The sequence below is a fragment of the Gallus gallus genome, chromosome 3, assembly GCF_016699485.2.
Source record: "Gallus gallus isolate bGalGal1 chromosome 3, bGalGal1.mat.broiler.GRCg7b, whole genome shotgun sequence".
Lineage (NCBI taxonomy): Eukaryota > Metazoa > Chordata > Aves > Galliformes > Phasianidae > Gallus > Gallus gallus.
The window spans coordinates 89,754,033-89,776,827 of record NC_052534.1 but is presented as its reverse complement, the minus strand read 5'-3'; the positions used below and the strand labels follow the sequence as shown (position 1 = coordinate 89,776,827).

General features: G+C 33.0%; 1 protein-coding gene across 2 annotated transcripts in view; it reads right to left on the bottom strand.

Annotated features, from left to right (window-relative positions):
* Positions 1–22,795, bottom strand: part of CSMD1 (CUB and Sushi multiple domains 1) — a 1,033,500-nt gene that overhangs the window by 80,614 nt on the left and 930,091 nt on the right. For both annotated transcript variants that reach the window (XM_015284920.4, XM_015284921.4), the window contains exons 42-48: positions 21,383–21,571; positions 14,313–14,490; positions 11,503–11,648; positions 9,891–9,971; positions 9,601–9,714; positions 4,594–4,782; positions 153–299 (exon numbers count right to left, since the gene is read on the bottom strand). In XM_015284920.4, coding sequence (XP_015140406.2) covers positions 153–299; positions 4,594–4,782; positions 9,601–9,714; positions 9,891–9,971; positions 11,503–11,648; positions 14,313–14,490; positions 21,383–21,571 — 1,044 coding nt within the window. The remainder of the gene's footprint in view (positions 1–152; positions 300–4,593; positions 4,783–9,600; positions 9,715–9,890; positions 9,972–11,502; positions 11,649–14,312; positions 14,491–21,382; positions 21,572–22,795) is intronic.

The following is a 22,795-nucleotide window of genomic DNA, read 5'->3' as shown; positions in this document are numbered from 1 at the left end:
GAGCTGGAGGCTCCTGGTAGCTCTCTTCTCACTCTGGAGTCTCCTCAATTTCAGGACCACGTGGCACACTGTGATCCCCTGCACTGCTGCCGAACATGCTTGCACTGGAGTTGATCACAAAATACAATTTAATGGAAATCATTAACAGTTACCTGAGTAACGGATCTTGAATCCTTTCTTGCTGGTTGCATGATCAGTTGACCAGCGAAGATATAGCTGATTCATTTTGCTTGTAAAGTTCAGTTGTCCAGTATGATTTCCACTTAAAGCAACCAGTAAAGGGCTCTGTCCAGAAGAACCTTCAGAGGTCAAAAATATGAAAGTTTTAAAGCAATACCAGGGTAATTATTTTTTCCATACTTCAGCTGAACTGTGAGTGTTAATATATAAGGAATGAATAGGAAACCTCATGGCACATTTTTGTCAGTAAAATAATTAACAGATCTCTATTTATCTATCCCATTTTAGGTTTTCACAGGAGAGCACTATAGGAAACCCTGATACAAACAAACTGACATATAAAGCAACGAGTGTTTTGCCATAAACAGTGAAAAATCATTAGGAAATGATTTTTGTAGTTCATTTCTATTTGCAGAAATTACTTTGTATGATGTTAGGTTTCTGCTTATTTTCCTTAAGCTCCTTTTTAACTAGTGAGTGGTGCTAAATCTGTACATTTCTTGACACTGTGCAGATAGTAGAATTTAGAACACTGCCATATCACGCAATGAAAATATTACTGAAAAAATGCCCTGTCACATTTAAAATCATCACATTTCTGTGGAATTCAGATATGCACAAGTGTTAGTACTTTACAGTACATATATACTAGAGCTCAGTACTATTAAAAGATAATTTGTTTACTATAGCATCCTTTTAATGTAGAAAAGATTACTTCATGTTGTCATAAAGTAACATACAGGATGCTAAAAAGAATGCGTCCTGGCACCAAATTGATATCTTTACCACAGTAAAACCCTAAATGCAGTAATAATGATTGGGGGCTGGTTACATAACACAACAATACAACAATGGAAGGAAAAAATGTGTCAAGCCAATCTCCTTTTGAATGCTTTCTAAAACATGAAACCTTCTAAAACCTTCCTCCATACAAAGGTTATTGTTTCTCCAGCTGAACTTCTTTTAGTATGCTCACTGTATTGTTTACTCTGTTTTATCATGTTTTGGAAAGCTAAGTTCAACCAACACTATCATGGTCACAACAGACATTTCAAATAAATAGGTCACTTCTTTTCATTTTTGCTGAGCTTTATTAGCTGCAGGCTGATCAGCTCTTCACAGAATCAGAGAATTGTAGTGGTTGGAAGGCAGCTCTGGAGATCACCTAGTCCATCCACCTGCTAAGCTAAAGTGGGTTCCCTGAAGTAGCTTGCGCAGGAAAGCATCCAAGTGGGTTTTGACTGTCTCCAGAAGAGACCCCCAAGATCTCTAGGCATTCTCATGTTGGGTGAATGCACAAAAATAAAATAAAAACTTTTAGGAGACATAGAAATTGAATGCAATTGTTGTCAACCTTCTATCCCTCCAATATAAGAAAAAATTTCTCTTTGGGACATTTCAGATATGAAAGGAAGGATATAAGAGCCACGGAGAACCATAAATATTTAGACAGCTTACCAGTCCTTTAGAACTGCATTTCAGTTACCATTATGGCAATGGAACTTAAATAAATATTGATATATAAACTCTAAGTAATAAAAAATACACAAAATAAAAATAAATAAGCACACATTTAGATGCAGGTTGCCTAGCACATCCTCATTTAAATGTTTTGATATTTGTGTTTATTATTAGAGGTAGTGTCTGATGATTACATTGTAGGATAGACAATGATGACTGCTAAGGTTAATTCCTATTTTTGCTGGAAATAATGATTTAGAACATGACAATTCATTTTCTCCCTGCTTTACCCTACACAGTAAAATCTGTTTAATACCATTTAGTCGGTTCATGAGGTACTATTACAGCTCAGAAATTCTCAAATAAAGGGGCTAAAAGAGTACCACTGCAAAGAAAAATCTACCACATATGAATAAGTGAGACTCCTTCCTCACTAGTGATGATGAAATTAGATTGCAGCATGACATGCTGAGTAGTCATACCACAATTTTCAGACACTGGAAGATCAAAGAAGTGCTGCTTAATTTTTACTGAAGTTGATTTTCACTTTCTGGACCTTGCCAGAAGGTAGATTTTCAGCTGACATCCAGGCAATTAAGCATCAGGACCTAGGTATTCCTGAGTTTGATTTGTTATTATTTCAGAATTTGTCTATAGAAAAAATATATACTCAATTTCTAGGGAGCTGACATTACATATGATGCTTTCCTGAATATTAGGTAAAAGTTGACACTACTGTCTAATTGCAGTGATAGAATTATGTTGGTTTATTTGGGGGAAAAATATCAAAGAATATTTGCTGTGTTAAAGAAGTACTATTCAGTACAAGTAGCCTTAATGCAGTGTTTTGAAGTTGAAAAGTCTTTGGTAATTATATTCATGGTACATTGATGGCTTCTCTGCCTTAGAATATAGATGGGATTTCCTAGTGTTATGACTGATAATGGGGAGAGGAAATTGCTAATGGTCATACTGCTCTCAGTTGACCAGAGTGGCCTCATTAATGGGAGGTCTACTTTGCTAAAGTACCATAATTCACAATACAGTGAGTCAGACATACTCAGTATTTTCTTTTGCATTCTGAAGTTGCCTTATAAAGTCATCAGAAATCTGTACCTTAGTGAATATTATTTCTCTAACATTTTTCCTGTCAATCTTTATGTCATTTCTATGTAAAGTTTGATGATATATCTTTATCTGAATTAGAAAACACAGTTCAGTTACACTAATTTAAACAAAACTGCTATTTTGGACCACATACAGTACTAGGATATGATCTATATTTGCTGCAAAATTTAGCAATACACAGAAATAGCTAAGCCAGCTCTGGATGAGCTAGTCTGAGTTATATCCATAACTAGAAATGGTATAGCCACATCAGCATTGCCTTCTGCCCCAACTAACTCATCATGCTGTGATGTAGAACTAATTAGCCCAGCAAAGCACATTGCTAATGTGGCCACAGGGACACAAACAAGTATCTCTGCAAGGCACTGCAATGAGCCATATTTAAATATCAACTTGTTGAGAGCAAGCTTAGGAATCTCTACATGGCACTGCATTAAGAGGTTATAAATATGCCATTATCACTCTCATTTAAGTTTGCTGGTAGGTGGTAGAAAAAATGGTTTCAGTAGAGCCGCACTAGAGATAAATATATAATAATAAGATTGTATGTAATGAAATGACAATGCTTAAAAATGTAGCAACTATGTTAATTCTTTTCTCAGATCTATTATTGATAATCTGATTTCATTAAATTTAAATGCATAAGAAAGAAAAAGAAAATATTCATCAGGATCATTAAGCAGTCTAACCAGACTTTTTCAAAAGAAAACAAAGTGATTAGACCACTACAAAATTCTAAAGCATGCTATATATTGTCTCAACGTTAAATACAAAATAGAGTGGAGAAAAAATATACTTTTAAGAGATTTTTCAGATGATATTCTCTGCAAGCCTGACACAGACCAGTACACACATTATGGAGGAAAAAAAGAAAAGAAAAAAAACAACTAATGAATCAGAATATTTAAAAGAATGAAATATATTAAGGTTTTTCTTTTTCCTTCTGAATATTGTTATCAAAAAGTGAAAATGTTTTAATAAGATTTTAGATACTAAAAGCCTTCTACCTAAGCAAAGCAGATACCTTGAAACATATGACCATTTAATATTAATATTTTATGGAACTCACATGGTGAATATTAACTGGTTCTATAACAACTATCATATATTCTTGATTAATAGGGGAGGATGTGTTAATCATCTTCAAATTAATAAAAATATATTAAAGAACAATCAGGGACCAGATTTTCTCATCTATCAATAAGAGCACAAGTGGTAATAAGCTCAGAATTCAATAGAAACATTAGAATGGGCTGTTAATTAAACAGCACCATCTGAGAGGCTACTGCCATGAATAACATTCTAGAAAATAAGTTTTTGTCATTTGCCCTAAAACAGATGAGCAAATTCTTTAATATGAGCATTTTCAAACAAGATATAGCAGGAGTTCTGCTATAGCAGGTGAAAGTAGACTAGGCATTTGAACTCAAATTTGAGTATATGGGTTCAAATTATTTTATGAAAGTTGGACTATATGAAAATATACCCCACAAGTATTTCTGTAGTGGAAATGATCTGTTACAAAACAGCATGTTAAATTCTCCTTTCGGACACCTCCATGCATTTCTCAGGAAACAGTAAAACTGCATGACAATGACTTTAATAGGAAAGCTACAGCTGCCCCGCTTCTGAAAATACCAAATAAAATAAAAAACTTTCTTGACTACATCTATAACAACTGTCATTAACTAACAGATTTAGATTTAAGGCACTACTCTGTAGATTTGGTTAGGTACCACAACATTACAAAACCAACAGTTGAAATCAATACACTCTCTGAGCTGCTGTTCTTTCACAGCGAGACAGAATTCGAATCTTTCTTACCATCAAATACCTCCAGCTCATCAAACTGCTTTTCACTTTGAAACATTTCTACAAATATGGAGATGTTATATCCCGGATCAACCTTTATAGTCCAAGAACAGGTCTGAGAGTTGGGATATGTGCCTGGGTAACCTGGACTGAGGATTACTCCTGATGATTCTGTACGGATTTCATTTGCTGGACATTGTGCTAGAAAGGACACAACAAGAGCAAGAAGAATAATAAGAATAAGATCAATAAGAAGGGCAATGAAATAAACTGTTTCTTTTCCATAAAAAGGTTGTATTATTTTTTCAGAGATATATATGCTTCAGATTCAGTTTCCAAATGAAAACATGTTTAAACATTATATATGGAATGAACAACAAATTTCCCTTCAGCACAAAAAGAAACAAGGAGCAACTTCATAAACCATGCATAAGAGAATACCAATTACAGTGAATCATCCAAAAACCTGTCAGAAACTAAGATGTTTATAGTCAGGAGATCTATATAGTGGTGTGATTATTCACATGTAAAAGCTTTAGGTCTTTAGGAATCAAGTCTGTTACAAAACATGACAATATGTAGGAACTTTTAGGCATATTAGATCATTTGAAAACACACATTTTGTGCAAAGACTTTATACTGCAAGCAGTCCAAGCCAACCAAGTAAGATCTTTCCAGTTATTATTTTGCCTGTTATAGGTATATGTGATGACTGCATATGACTATAGTAAGGAAGTATATATTACACTAAAATGTTGTAAATTTCATATTCTAAATACTGATTTTGATTAAAATATTCTGGTTTGGGCCATTTTTTTCTTTAATATTTCGCATCTCATGAAGAACAGCTGTCTTAATGTCTACTTGCATGAAAAAATGCAGCTGCAAAAGCAAAGAATATTTGGGAGAAAAATGTAGGACATCTATGGGAAAATATTTACTGGTCATTCAAACCTGGGGCCTGCAAATAAAAACTGGATGTTACACAGATATGGGTCAGATAAAATACCAGTCAAGTAATCTTAAAAAATCGAATGTGTGATGTTAAGTACTTCCAGAACTCACAGCTGGGTTAATCTAAAAGTTTATTATCACTGCCATTTATATGGACGCTCTTTCAGTTTCCAAAGATGAGAACTTTAAGTATTTTCTTAATAACTGGTTGCATTTATTTGTATTTACTTATATGAAAAATTTGGAGTCTGGCATGGAGAATTTTCAAATAAGAATGATGGAATATTATAGCTTGAAAAATCTGAGATGAGTTTGCTGAAAATAGTCATAAAGTGATTGTTGAGATATTCTTCACTGACTCGAGAAAATCTGTCTTAAGTGTATGACAGAAATGGAACCAGGAAAGGAAATGCAGAGGTTAAAAAAAAAAAAAGTAGAGGTATTTTCACAATTCCCAAGAAGTGTAAATTGTGAAGAAAGAAAGAAAGAAAAAGTGAGAGGACTAGGAAATTCCAGTGAAAAAGTAATTGTTAAAAAACACATAAAGTGTACTTTCTGCCTTTGTCATTCATTTGCTTTGCTCTTAGGTCACATCAATTAATTTTGTCAAGTAAAGAACATCAGAAAGGAAAATAAGATAAAAGGGTAAGGAAGGAAAGCTTGTTTGCTAGGTTTGAAAATATACCAGAAAAAAATCTTTTCTTTCAAAAGTAGGCAAATAACAAGATAAAGAAGTGTGCTAGTTTTTTTATTCCTCTGAGCTAGTTCTTAAGAACTGGCCTGAAAATAGTGTATTTGCCACAGGGAAAAATGTACCTTTTGCAGATGTTCCTTCACACTCTTCTCACATGATTCAGGAGAAGCATGATACTGCTTTGTAACAAAAAGACATTTATTTGGTGGGATGATATTACAAATCAGTAGCGCAAAGTTCATAAAATTTCCTTCAACACGTTATCACAGGTAAACAACTTAAGACACATTCTTAAGTGCATTCCTCTAATTTCAGCCAGGGAAGAGAAATGCAAAGGGCAAACAGCGATTTGGAACATTCTTCTGTGATACAAAATAGTATCTTGGAAGGCCTTCCTCAGTGTATTCTTAGGGCATAAAAATGTGTAGCAGTGTAAGAAAATTCAAGTTAAAAATGAAACTCTTAAGTGTTTTAAAGTCGTAAGCAGCTTAGTGCTTCTACTATGTTAGTGCACAGGCCAGCTCTCCTACTACAACAAGCTATGGAGTCAAGATTAACCTTCCTATGGCTAAGTTTCCCTGGACAAGTGATCCAGTCTAGCCTCAACCATTCACAAGAAATATATGACAGGACCCTACAAAAGGAATATTCTGGCAGTTATTCAGGGAGACAAGAAGAGAGCAGAAGAGCTCCTTTGCAGCTTTGTGTGTTGAATGGACAGATGGGAATCATGACAAATTGGCAAAGCTCACTGTGGCAGTCTTTGGCTCACTTTCTTCATCAGCACAGTCTACTCACCAGGTTCCCCTACTTAGTTGCTGATTACATAATTTGATCAATACAATTGAAGCTAGGCTTGAATATTTACAAGATTCACATGACTGAAGACAAAAAACTGAGGCAATGAGATACCAGGATAGTGATAATGTTTCACCTTGCTCTGTAAAACAAAAGTAGCATCCATTTTCCAATAGCATCAATAATCAATATTTATTAATAGAAAAAAATAACTCCACAATGCTCTGTTCTATATGTTACACACACAAGTGAAAACAAGAGTCTGCAATTTAGACCTTTTTGTTCTCTATTAGCTGTCACCGTTAGCAAGGCATTTCAAAACAGCATACTCCTAAATACTAAGTCACATTAATTACTTCAGGTAAGGTGTAAATATTGTTTCTTTTACTTATCAGTCAACTGACACATTAATATTATACTAATCAGCACTGTATCAGATATCTTTTAGACTCTGCCACCTAAGTTACAGGGTGATTCAACTCCTTACACATTTAGAAACTTAGTAATTGAGGTGAAGTTCAACAGTCAGGAAACTGCAGACACAGAATTAAACACTGAAGAATCAGAAAATATTTAATTGTTATATAGGTTTGTCTCATGTATTTCATAAGTAGCTATTGCTAAATGTTTTGGCATGATAATAGGAAAAACTATATTAAAGACAAAATAAAACAACTTCTCCAGGCAAACTGGAGCACATAAGCAAACTATTTAACATTCATTTTTAATCATGTAATTGCAAAAGTAAATACAGAACACTGTTATTTGTTAGTTTGCAGGAATTTATGCATACAGACAAGGCTTATAGGAAAACAAAAGCAAAGAACAGATTTTTACATTTTACAAAGGTATGTAATTGAGTGTGACCAGGCAGTGAGAAAATTCTGCTGGATAGCGTAATATATAAATTACAAGAAACACATTACCTAACCTGATTTTTGAAGAAATTTCATTAGGCTGTTTTATTAAAGACCTGACTAAGCTTCTTGACTTACCTGTCTTCTCTCATGTTTGCTATGGAAAGAATTTAATGGTGCCCTAACACCTGTGGTCATGTCAAAGGCTCAACATCTTGCTGGCAAACTAATTTATGCACAACGATAATCACCAAGATTGATTTTTCTTGCCTTTTAGGTATGTCAGCAAACTTGTTTTTACATAATTTCCTAGAATCTGGTTTTCTATCATATAAACATATTTGTCTACTACAAGATAGTGACATTGCTCAGGAAAATGAAATATTTTCTGACTATCGTACAAAAATGTGAAACTAATCCAAATAAAGATAACATAAACAATCACAAACTACAAGAGATAAAATGGAGAAATACAAGAAGGCATTTCGAAAATTGTTTGAAAAACAATGCATATTGCAGAGCAAGTAGTCATTTTTTTTTCCAAGTCTATTAGGATCAGATAGTACTGCAGTTCCATTCCCCATTACCTCAAAAGAAATAGAGTAAAATTGGAGAAAGTATTGAGAAGGATGACAAAACATTATTAAAGGTATGAAATATATTCTGGACTGTAGAATCATGCTATTAATATGGTGAATAGGGAATAACTCAGTACTCTTTCTTTCCCTGAAAGAACTAAAGGACATGAAGTGAAAACAGAAAGTGTCATCTTCAATTCAAACATAAGGGGAAACTTCTTCATGCACTACATAATTTAAACCCATAAAACTTTATGAATTTAAAACATTCACATGGGTTCAAAGTGGAATTGAATAAATATATTTAAGAAATCCCTACAGGATTCAAATTAGCCTGAGCAGCTTAGCTACAGTTTGTTGGAGGTCTTAATTCATTTCATGCTTACAATGGTATTACGATTGTCACTAAATCGATACTGGCCAGTGCCACATATGGATCATGATACACATGAATTTCTGGTCTGATCTGGTGTATCTGTTCTTATCAATTGCATGTTCCCTTTTCTGTTTTTATTTGGTAGGAGGTGTAGACTGTCCTTAAATCACTTTTAAATTATCATTTCCGTGTTACCTGTTGTGTGTACGGATGTTATTTCAAAATATGGAACACGTTTCATTGCTACTAATACATTATATTTAAAAAGTAATCATAGTGTATTATGAATATCAGAATCTTTTATCACATTTTGACTTACTCAGAATAAAACTACCTTAAAATTTCAATAATGGCATCTCATCAATAAGGTTTTTCCCCCACAAATTTTGAGGCACTTCACTTCTTAAAGCTGTTCAGAGACTGAAGAAAAATCTTTGCTTTGTTGTGAAATAGTATTAAGTTATTCAAATGAACTTTAAAGCACAGAGTTTCAGTGGTGATGTAGTTAAATTAGACTATTTTTCAATATACATGTGATAGTGCCTTTGAAAGGAAGTTTTCTTTTGATCCTAAAGCATTGGATATCTATCCAAAAATTTCAGAGATCAATTTGAAATTGATATGTAATTCTAAGATACTGAAGAAATAAATGGAAACTATTCTTTTAAAAATCAATGAAAACAGTTACTTAGAGTCTAACATTTAGGAAGATAAAATAGAATGCATTCTAATAATATGAAGTCCACACAAGCAATTATTTACCTTCACAAATTGGAGAAGATCCTTCAAACTGCAATTGTGTATTCAGTTTGCAGGTTAATATATCTTGTCCAACAAGAGTAAAACCAGGATGGCATTTGTACTTGACAAAATCTCCTGAAAGTTATTAACAAAAAAAAGAAAAATCTTAAAGTTTAAAATGAAAAACTGAACTTCAAACATAAGTACACACATATCTCAGGCAAAGGGTAAAATATATTAATAGTTTGTTGAAATTCAGGTGAAAACATAAGAAAGAAAGAGACACAGCACTATTGACACTGTTTCATCACCTATTCCAAAGTCATCATCTTCTGTAAACAAATCTGCATGAGGAACTATTGGTGGAGGCTGGCACTTCTTCAGCTGATATGCTGCAAATTTAAGTGAAAATAAGGTTAAGTAATGGCATGTTATTTTACAGAAAAAATCATTTCATATTTACACCTGCCAAATCACCAAAGTTACACTAAAAATTACAGTCTTTCAGTTAAAACAGTTTCCAATTTAAATGTCATGACATTACACACACACACTATGTCTATATACAGAGAGAGAAATAATATATTTATTCTCAGTATAGACAGTATACTACTCTGCCTTACATAGTTATAGATAGATCCACTGCTGGACTGAATGCAGTTGCGACGCTTATGAGGACGTATTTGCAGCCACAAGGCTGCTGTTTTATGTGGCTGCCTTTACAGCCTGTCATAAGGCTAACTACAGATTATTTCAATTTCCTGGAAAATCTATAAGTATCAGTTACACTTCTGGCTTGTCATATGCATTCGTGATTTAAGCATATTGGAGAAACAAAGGTTTATCAGGTAGAAGTACATATCTTTACTTTAAAAATAAACAGTAATAGTAACAACAGTGATCATAATGCTTACAAGTTAAACAAAAGAAAACAGCAATACCTTTAAAACAAAATACTTTCTCCACTCTTAAAATGTTTCAAAAAATTGTAAGCAGCCTCATAAGGAATATGACCAGTTCATTAATTGACACTGACTGTAGCTTTGACCCTGTAGTTTGCTGTGCAGACACAGTCCTGGAATATGTGAGTCCCCTGCATGATGTCTAAAGACTGTTACTTTAGTCTTTGCTCCTCAGATAAATGCTCCGGAGTCTAGACAATAGGCTACATCACTTCTTTCTTTTGCGAGAAAAACATAGACAATGAAAAAGACCGCAGAATATGAGTACTACCTCTGTGAAAACTACTTTATGCAGATAGATATCTTCAGGTACACTCTTTCTGTCTCACTGCCTCCTGTCCTTGTGAAATAATTCACTGTTTCTTTTCGAATTTCAATCCAAAACATGAACAAATTAATATAAAATCTGAATGAATTAGAATTCAGAATTCAGAAGTAGAACTGAAATGCTGCATTTCGTGTCTGAGTTACAGACCTAACTTGCCTAGTTCGCAGGTGAGAGGCCTAGCTTGCAGGGCCACAGCTACAGCCATGACTTTAACTTTGAATACAGTACTTTACTACATATTAAACTTAAAGCTGCTGTTCAATGCTCCATGCTGTCCCATCAAGATTTCAATAAACGATCATTAAATTATTAAGCTGGTGAGGATTTTTGTTACAGCAGTATAAATTAATCGATAAATAAATGGGCTAAATAAATTAAACAACTGAAAGAATGATATTAAATAGCAGTAATTAATATTATCAATAGAACATCATTTATTCAAAGTAAAAATGAATTTTAAGATATTTTTGATGTGTTGTTTTAAAAACTAATCTATACTGTTATTTTTTAAAAAGTAGCAAACTTATGAATGTAAATAGATTTAATCAGTACCTGCCATAGTTAAGAATTATTTTTAAAATTCACTTACTGATTGTGGTAATTAGACACTGATCACATAAAAAAAAAACTGACCATGAAAATTGAGAACAAAGAATCCTCCTGTTGAAAAATCACTGTGAAATTTGAGGAGGACTTGATTGGTGGAACTGTAAGCTGTTTCCAGAGCTGTGTTCCCACTGAACACTCCCAGCTGAGGTGAATTATGGTCAGGACCATCCCTAGAAAAGCAAACATGAAAAATCAGCTGAAGAAACAGAATAGTTCACATTTAAAATAACAGTCTCCTTTCTCTGTAATGTAAGTTATAGTTTTTTGACGAATGTCTTTTCTAATGATTTAGAATATATTTGCTTTTATTTCTACTAATATAATCTTCTTTCTATATTCTAAACCCAGTATTTGAGAAACCAAGAGTAATTCATAACTTTGTATTTCCAGGGGTAAGAAAACTACTGATGGATTTTTTAACATTTGAATTTTTCTATGGTTTTTTTCCTGCCAATATTTTCGTATGCATATCAGCAGAGGAAAAAAAAAAGTATCTGCAAAAGTCTTACGATCTTACTGTTCACTGGGATCCTTCAAGTCTGTACCCATGGCATGTATATACAGAGATGTGCAAGTTCATTCTGTTGTTTCAATTCATTCCCAAGAACCTTTTTACTATAACATCTATGGGGGGTAGATGAAGAGAAGGGGAAAAAAAAGCTGAAAGAAAGTTTATGTATTTCTGAACAATAGGATTGATAACCAAAGAGAAATAGTATAACGAAAGCACGCTGCTTTCATTTTCATTATCATCATATCCAACATTCAGCTCTGAACAGCTAGAGAAAATAATTAAAACCGCTGCTTTAATCACTGAAGAATTTTTGGAGCTCTGTGACACTTGTCTGTGGCCTTATATATTACATGTACAGAATCTAAACAGAATCAAAAACCTTTTATGATATGTGTTTTAGATGGCTGAATATTACCGAGAAGCTCACAGGAAGCATTTAGCTTTTGATCTTTCACTGTCTTTAAACTAGAGGGATATTAGTTCATCTACAGCTGCATGGTTGAAAAGCCAAGCATTAACTCATTTTTGTCTGTTTCAATTCCATCAAGATAATCTGGTTATAAAAAGAAATTTCCATTGTATGGAGAAACTGGTTCAAGATTTTTAAAAAGGATAATGTCGTGTACACAGCTTGCAATACAACTTGAATTTTTTAAAAATGTAACTTAAATGAATTACTACTTTCTTATTCAGTGAATCAAGATTATTCAGGCCTCCTACTTCAGCTCTAGTATCACTGACAGTAAGAAAAAACAAACTACATCAGACTTCTCATTAAACTGTATTTTCAACTTCCTCCTGTCTTGTAAATAATTGTCAAAGTAATGAATATTGGAGAAGACCCTGACAATTTATTTGAAAAAAAAAAAAAAACAAACAAAACAAAAACTCACACATTTCTATGCCAAGTCAGTGATAGCTTTTGTCTTATTTAAAAAAAAAAAAAAAAAAAAGTTTAATCTTTTTTTCAGAAGTGAATGTCATATATATGAATGACATAAACAAAATTACTCTACACTAAACTGCCTACTCCCATCACTGGTAGATTAGAAAATAACTCTAAACTTGTGAAGAAAGCATGCTTGTGACTTATGGGCAAACAGGAACTGTGATAAATAAGCTCTAAAATAATTATTTTAAAAAGTTGACTGAAAGAATCTAACAACTGAGGGATTCAGCACACTATATAGCTAAATATGTTCAAAAAGTTGGCATGATTTTATGATTTAACATAGGGTAGGCTTAAAAAAGAAAATCATCAATCCAGCATTCTTTTTGTTTACCCCATCAGAGAGGACAGGACGACCTAGGATGCATTTTAGACATGAATTCCAAGTTAATACCAATACAAATGTTAGCTACATCATAGTTCATAAACAGTCATACATATCTTTTATAACCTAATTCTATTTTCCCTGTATTATATTTTATATTATTGTCTGGAAAAAAACCTCACCCTTCTCAGGAATAAGTACAGAAATAATGGTCTAGCTGGCAGATGGAAGCAGCTGACTCAAAAAAGAGTAACCTGTACCCCATATTCTGTGCAAGCTATCTGCAGCACGTAGGAGAGAGAGGTCACTTTGCATGAAACGTGGAGTAAAGACCAGATATGGGTATAGTTGAATACATACTTTTTATCAGAGACATCATCATATGCAGTAAATTCTTATGAAATAACATTGGCAGCCCTGAGATCTAATTTTCCATCTGGAAACACAACATTGAGATGGGTTTAGGGGATAAGAAATACAAGCTTGGGGAATGGGAACATAGAGTATGAAGCTGACAGATGTAGAGGTACAAGTGCTGAAACCCTCGTTTGGAAAACATAGATGGTATGGTTATCAGCCTTACTAAGAGACTAGAAAAAGTTAATGCCTAAATTAATTAACACCTAAAAATGTCAAAACTTCTTTGCTGCAAGCAACAGATATTGCCTTCTATATTCATGGAACACATAATTTAACATGATGGAGCTTTCTTACATCACTTTGGCCTCTCGTTCTCATTTAGAAAACAGGTTACACATTGCTACTGTAAAATATAACTCGTATCTTCCTGGGCACATAGAGAAGCTCAAAGAACTGCATGATAATTGAGTATGTTTCAAAGTACTTTTAGAACAATAAGTTTATGCATTCATACCATGATATATCATGTTAATTATTTACATGTACAGCTTCTTGCATATGCGATTCTTGAGCATATATGACAATCTAAAGGGCAATACCAAGCAAACGCCAAAGCTTGGGGACAGTGAGCATTCAACGAATGACTGAGAAAGAGGTCACATTAAAAAAAAAAAAAAATCACATACCAAACAGCAATGTAGTCATTCACAGGTTCAGTTTGGAGTAAAGTAAAATTGATATAAATCCCATGGCCTGGAGGAACAACAATCAACCAAGTACAGTCCTTGGAATTTGGGTATTCATCTGGAAATCCTGGGGAATAAACTGTACCATTCTGAGCAGACACATTATAGCCACAAGGAGCTGAAAAGGAAACAAATGAAAAATTAATAACTACTTTTTTGAGTTAAAGGTAACATATCAAAATGCTTCCAAATTCTAACAGCTCCTACTGAACAATCCCATCTAGGTCTTGAAGACAGCAGTTTTTCCTTGGTTGCTTGCTTCTCTGAGATAAAAAGTACTGTTATTTCTATGAAATAAGTTTTCCTGATGTGTTTCAGATTTTATTGCTTAGAATCCATCAAAATCTACTGGAGATGCTGCTTCTATTGAAACAGTTAAATTTAAAAAGTGGCATCTTCAGTTTGCATTCAAGACTAAAAACAAATAAGCAAAAAAATAAAGATCTCCCACATTTCCATAAAACTAAACCCTAACTGAACTCAATTCAGTTCTGAATAAATGACTGATTGTGCTTCCATTAGCACAAATGCCATCTAAACTTTATTTTTGCGTTTTTATCCACATTTATAGGATTTATTTATGTACTTCAATTGCAGCTTTGCATACTGATAATTCTTTTTGACAAGTCAAATGAAGATAGAGGCACATATTAGAATATTCTTGCTGAATGAGATCTGTAGGCAAGTCCAAGGTATGAAAACATGATTGACTTAATTCAAAGGTAGAAAATATGTAATAGATATAATAGTACCTTAGAATGATAGAATCATTAAGATTGCAAAAGACCTCCAAGATCATCAAGACCAGCTGTCCACCTACCTCTCTTATTGCCCACTAAATCATGTCTTCAAGTACCACATCTCCACACTTCTTGATCACCTGCAGGGACAGTGACTCCACAACCTCCCTGGGCAGCCTGTTCCAATGCCTGACCTCTTTCTGAGAATAACTTTTTTCATCATATCCAATCTGAACCCCCTCTGGCACAATTAAATGTCATTCCCTCTTGTCCTGGAAAGTTGTCTCTCTGCGTTTTGGGACGCTGGTAACCACATCAGCTTTCTAGACACACAAAGTCTCTTCCTGAGAGGGAGAGCTCGAGAAGGTGGGCTTGTTCTGCACCTCACAACTGAATTCCAATGGCCAAAACCACCCTTGGACCCAATTTCTGTCCGTCAGCTAGGAATCTGTGATTACAGTGTGCTGTTTTCTCACTGTACAGAGCAAGTGATTTTCTCAAGTTCTTCGGGGGCCCTCCTGGAAATGTTGTCCTATATGTTCATTGGGATAGAGCTAAGAAATAAAACTCTTGAGAAATTATGTCTTGGCACAGATTCTTGGATTCACATCGCTCATGCCAATCACAGCATGCTATCTCAAGTTGCTACAAGGCTTTCCACTCTCTAATCACAAAAATAAGCATGAAAGATAACTTCAGCAACAAGATATTCAGACTGGGTTCACTTCTTTAAATAAATAACTATATGCTCTCTTTTCCATCTCAGTTTTGAGAAAATGACTGATTCAGGATACAGGCATGGTAGGCGTATGGCGACTACATTGTACAGCAGAAGAATGAGACCTCAATTGCACTTGTGGAAATCCAGTCTATCTCTGGAATTTTTCTCTACTGTTCATCACATGAAATTTATGTAATTACTGTCACGGATCCTATGACTCTCCTTCAGACCCAATTTCATTTCCTTTTCTCTTCTCACCATGATGAAAAACAAAAGGGAAAAATGAAGAAAAAAAAAAGAGATAAAAAGAAAGAAAGGAATTTTTACAAAAAAAAGGAGAAAAAAAAGAAATAAAAGAATAACAGAAAGGGAAAAAGAAATAAAAGACTAAGAAATGCAGTCATGTCACATTTCCTGTATCATTTAAAGCAGTTATGATCTGTTATGATGCTGGGCCAGAGGGATCAGCTTTCTAGCTGACAGGTAGCCTTTTTTGGATGAATCCTCTTAATAGTCTCTGGTTATACAGGACAGATGAACCAGAGGCTTTCACCAATTCACAAAACAATTCACCTTCTTTATCCATACTAATACTAGCTAGTAAGATGCATTCAGCACATCTTCCCATCTTAGAACATATGCTTCTGAACTATAAACCAATAAAGGAAATCACGTAAGGATAAAGCAAGATTGTTTGTATCTCCAATTCCTTGTTGCAAGCACAAGCTAAGTCAGCTTTGCTGGTTCTATGATGAAAACGGAATGAGCCAATTTTTTACTGTTCTGTCAACCTGTACTTTTTTGCCATGCTCAGATAGCCTCTTCTAGGAAGGCCACTCTGTTCTATCCTCAGTTCCTCTCATTTAAAGCTAAAACTGCTTGAGAAGTACACTTAATACATCAAAAAAAACACTTCCTTATACTATTATAGCGACAAGTTGAAAATCCTTCAAGTTCTGATTGAAGTTCTATATTTAAATATATATAATGGTCATTATATTTCTGATTGGTTTATTATTGTCCATGATTGAAGATATTTTTAACTTTTGCCTTCAGCATTCTCTTATACTGCACAAAGAAAGCAGATTAACTGTACCTCACTAAAAATAGACTAATTTCTCTTATACCATTATTAGATCAATGAAGTGTCAAACGTGACATAGATAGCCAAACTTCAACTGAATAAGCAATACACACAAATGATGATTGTGTTCTCCAAAGATCCTTGAACATCACAGGAAAGAGAAGATTAGACAGAAATAATGGATTACATTTCATCTCAAACTCCTTAATAAATATTCTATGTGTGTTCAGTATTCTTTTAGGAAGTATTTTGCTCTAGGTAGTAAAAATGGACTAAGAAATAGAAAAAAATACAAGGCTGCTAAGCCCCTTAGTGCTGCATTTATATCACTACTCAGGAATACCATGTAATTATTATAATTATTATTATAGTTTTAGTACGCCTTCATTTTGTGTTAGACTTAAAAACAAAAACAAACAAACAAACCACCAACAATAAACAAACAAACAAACAAAAAAACAACCCCAAACCAAACACACAAAATGAAACAAAAACAACAAAAAATACACCACCATCAAAAAAAGCAAACACATGTTTTACATTTTTAAAACTGGAATCATGATTTGCAGACAAGTCTCTATGTTTTAATTAGTATTCTACTGGTAACTCTAACTGTTCTTTTTACCCTAGTGCAGGAACATATAGTAATAATATTCCATATCATCCTTTACAATCCTATATTACTCTTTAGAATATAATTTTACACAGTTTATCTTGAGGAAGAATATATAGTATAACTTCGCTATCAGTGCATTTTTACCGTGGATCATCATGTTTGTTTGTTTTTTTCTTAAAAAAAAAAAAAAAAAAAACACTGATCAAGTTGGACCCCTAAACTAATCTCCTCTGAATAAAAACAGGTTCTTTGAACAGACTTTCCTCATCTTTGATTTATTATTTTTTTTTTTAGAATTAAAAAATTAGATTTTTTTTCAAAAATACAAGGAAAAAATGCTATTTTTTTAATTAAAAAGTCACATGGAGCTGCAGATCACATTAAATGAAATATACAACTGGAGTACTTAGGAATATGCTTTAGCCTGAAGGAATCCTCTAAAATAAATACAGAAGTTAGCTGTAGTAGTCAACAGAAAGAGAATCTCTCAGAGCAACACAAGACAGGTAACATAAAAGGAATGTTACAAACAATTTCAGTTACAAAGTCTGTGAGATTTCATTTCCTGTCTTTTATATAAATATGCCAGAAGAAAATTTTTAACCTTTTCCAGAAAAATAAAGAAAAAATATATGTCATTATGAGTTATAATCCACGACAAGGATGTAATGCATTTTCACACTGCATATCTGTAAGGAAAGTATTTGCCTGAAGAAGTATATTCTCTCCTGCCTTTCCAATCTTTTTCCTTTGAGAGGCGTGCTTTTATAAGAGATACCCATGCTGTCTATTGTTGTCTATTCACAACATAATGACAGCTACAGTTTATTAAAATAAAGTCAGTATTTAATAATTACCTTCAGTGGTTATGTTAAAATCTCTCTCTCTCCTTTTTTTTTTTTTTTAACATATTCTTCCTGAAGACGAATTAATATTATGAAATAGGTTTAAAATTATTATCATACTTCATTTGAAATTCATGTTCTTGAAAAATGCACACACTTTCTTCCAGTGGTTTTCATTAAGAAAATAGGAAAACATGGGAGACATCAGAATAGATTGACTTTTGACAGTAATAGTAGTCATCGACTACATAGAAGTCACACATTCTCTTATATGCTAGAGACTTTCCAGCAACATTCAATAGTGGAAACATTGTCTATAAATGCAAAACAAGATGCAAATCAAATCATAGAATCATATGATTTGTGTTCAGTGAGCATACCTTTCTGGCAATAAAACTGTCCTTTCATATGAAAATGAAACAAAATTTATTAACCCCATATACTCAGAAATATACCACATTCTAATTGAATTGTTGATGTCATGAGCATGGCCTTTCTTGTCCCTATGCCAAATGCTCAACCCAAACATTTGTTTCCATTGTCTTTTCCAAGATAAAACATTGATGGTTGTTAATTTCATTCATCTTTATGTAAACCTGTTTTCTAAAGCAACTTCTCATACTACAGCTATACTTATACATGATTTTATTTGATCCTTAGGGGTTTATCAAAGGAGACAGGCATGAAACTCTGGTTCATACTCCAGAACATTTTTATGTAAAAAAGCCCAATTTCCTTTAGTATTTCCCAGGAGCAGAATGCATCTTTTCTTTGGGATATTTAAGAAGCTAATCTAATCCATAAATTAACTCTGAGAAAAAAAAAAAAAATCTTCTCTTTTTAGGAAGAACCAGAAATTATTCCTTTCCCTATAGAGATTTGGGGAATAGGTCCTTTCAAAAACTTTTTATTCCTTATAATATGAGAGTTTTTCCAGAACTGGGAGATAAATGAAAGTGAACAAATCTCCATTCCTGTGCTCTCTTTTTGAACTAGTTTTCAACCTAAAATGTGTTATTCCATTTTTTTAAATTATTATTATTCATGTCAAAACTACTATCTACAGATGTAGCACTGTGAATATTATATAGAACATAATGCATTACCCTGAACAAATTCACCCATTTCCTGTGGGAGAGAAAAAACAAACAAACAGAAATAATGTTTACATATTGAAAAAACAAAACTACTAAAATACATCAGACTACACAAAACGGTATGTTTTACAGACTCTTAGTACTTCTGGGCTATAACTTCATGTTCTCCATTAAATTCTTCTAACTGTACAGACATGTTAAATAAATTGTACAAGACACAGTAGATGGTAAATGTGTGCTACCAGCTATCAGTTCTCCAGGTCCTACTGCCCAAATTATGATTATTTAAACTTATTTTACAGAACTGCTTCCAAGAGACTCCATCTTACACTTACACATACTTCACAAAATCTTTAACTCACTGTGACATAAAAGACAATTTTCCAGATTTGGTTTGAAATGAAGTTAACCAATTTCTCAACAGCTGAGAATCAAAACAAATCTACATCCATGTCACTCATTATGTTAGCTTAGAGAAGCAATACTTACAGCATATATACTTCATTAGCACACGTAATTATCCAATAGCTTATTCTTAGTCAAAAGTTAGCTACAGTTGTTTTAAATAATTTTCTGTATCAAATCAGCAAAGAAGCACATGCTTACACTGTGTGCATTCTTATGATTTTTGTTTGTTTGTTTGTTTCTTTCAACAAAAAGAATGGCAATGATATAACTCAAATTTAAATTAAAACACTTATAAGGAAATTGTGTTTCTGTTTTATTTGCATTTACTACTTTCTGAGAACTAATGTCAGTGCTAGAGGGTCTTTACACCATAGCTAACGTTAACACTTTTCTTATTTGACAGATTTACCTTCAATAATATTATCACATTTTTCACTTTCAGGTTTCTGTAATAATCAATTCTCCTTTTGTCCAGTAGGTTACATTTATGTCTTCTCCTGAAGTTTGTCAGACCATTATCTCTATATAATAATGGCATAAAAATATAGTTTGAACTAAAAAGAAACATTGATTAATAATTCTTAGCTTACTGATTTTTATAATATTATATAAATAATATTTTAAAAATAAAATGGGGATTTAAAATTGCCTTTATGCTTAAACATATATCACAAATGGACAAATTTTAGTATCTGTGAAAACCTTCATCCTTAAAAATAACTTTTAAACTGTTTCTTTCTTTTCAATCCTTTTTATTTCAAGAAATAAGCAATATTTTCAGCTTTCTCTACATATTTTATTTACTAGAGTTCTGAACAATTTATGCTGGATTGCATAAAATATTACTGAATTAGAACTTAAATTTTATGGTTTGATTAACCTAGAAGATACTGTATGCTGTGTGTAGAGAAGCATCTTTCCTGTCTTGTAATACCCAATCATTATCAAACATTCACCCTTCAGTGGAAACCTGCAGCACCATTAACTTCTTGTTATGATAGAAATCAATCATTTATTTAAACCTGCTTTAATTCTTCCAAGCTGGTTGTTTAGCCACAACCACACTTCAATTCTACACATTCATATTGTTTCTTCATAACATCCTATGTTAGTCTCTAAACGAAAGGCCAGAAATTTTTGTTTCTGCACTATTATCACTGATTTTTATCTAAAACCTAAAGTCAAGGTAAAAGCTTTACATTGGAAAATTTTATATGCTACAGTGCACACTGCTGCACTCAAAACAAATAAACAAAATCACACACAAAAAAATCCTTGAAAAAAAGTCAGCTGTCACAATCAATAAAAATTTGAAAGATACTACTAAGAGCTATAAATCACTGCTAAGGAACATGACTGACAAATATTATCTGGGCTTTAGCTTTTTACGTTACAGATTAGCATAAAAGTGCAGTTCTTCAGCAAAAGGTACATTACAAATAAGTAAACAAAAGTCTTTAAGTACTATCAGTTCTGAAGCAAGCAAACTATCCATTTACCTTCGCATCTGGGGAAGCGATAGTTCCAATTCCTGTTGATCCCATGTTGGCATGTGAGAACAGGCTGCCCCCTCAAGACATATCCAGGATAGCATTCAAATGACACTGACTGACCTACACTGTAATCAGAGTTGACTATATATCCATTCAAAAAAGGAGGAGGATCCGGGCAGTTCTGTAACTCATAAGCTGGAAGATAAAAGTACTTTTTAATGCTTAGTCAGCTCTCAAAAAGTAGCCATCTATATAAATTCCGTAATGCATTACATAACAAGTCAACACTGTAATGCCAAAATTCAGCACCAGAATGAATAACGCAGTAAGTAAAAAATCATCCATTTGAACCATTTAGATCTTGATGAAGGAATCAAAGAATGAGCTTAATGCAAAGCAAAGGAAAAATCAAAATCTGGTATAGAATGAATTACTATGTTAGAACAGAACAGAATAAGTTGAAAGATCTTCAAAGATCATCAAATCCAACTGCCTAACCAAAATGTCACATTTGTTTTGGACATGCTCTATTGTCAATAGGGAGAAACAGAACATGAAAACTACTTCTGCCTTTTAGGAGTAATGGCAGAAAGGAATGGAACGGAATAGAATAGCATAGAATAGAGTAGCATAGCATAAAATAGCATAGCATAGAATAGAACAAGAAAAGTTCAGTTGTAAAGGACATTCAAGAATCACCTAGTCCAACAAATTTCTAGGCTCAGATCTGGTGCCCGTGTTATGGGAAATAATAGTTTTATAATAGGGTATCCAAGACACATGGAACTCATTTATTTAATAAATCAAATGGTTGTAGTTATAGAGTACATCACTGTGACACAATTTCATGAGTAGACCAAACATTTTCCTAAACTTGATTTGTCCTCCATTTAAATTTATCAAGTCTGAAATCAAAACAATCTTTTTCTAGGTGCAACAACATTGAATTATAAAGCTTCACACAATGAAACTAATAATGAATCTGACCAAAATCAATAAGTGGTCACTTTTGCACTACTACTGTCAAGATTAAAATTTACCACATAAATTTTCAATTATTTTTTCTTTTCTGATAAGTGAAAATAAAATTCATTCCAACTAAGACATCATAGAACCATAGGATTATACCTGTTGGTAAGAAATGGTAAAATGATTTAGGAAAATAACATTTTTTGATGTCTAATATTAAATTATGTTTATAAAAATGTGCTTATCTACAGAATAGTGATAGTGAAATTTCCTTTTTTGTTTTAATTAATATCTAAGTATACAACTAGTAGCAGCATGAGAATTTGAGACAACTATTTTTCATAGAATATTAATTTTCTGTACTGTGTCATATAGTCAGAATGAATGCAACTGTAGTACAACAAAAACTGTTTTTTTTTTTTTTGTAGCAATATGAACAATATGTAGCAA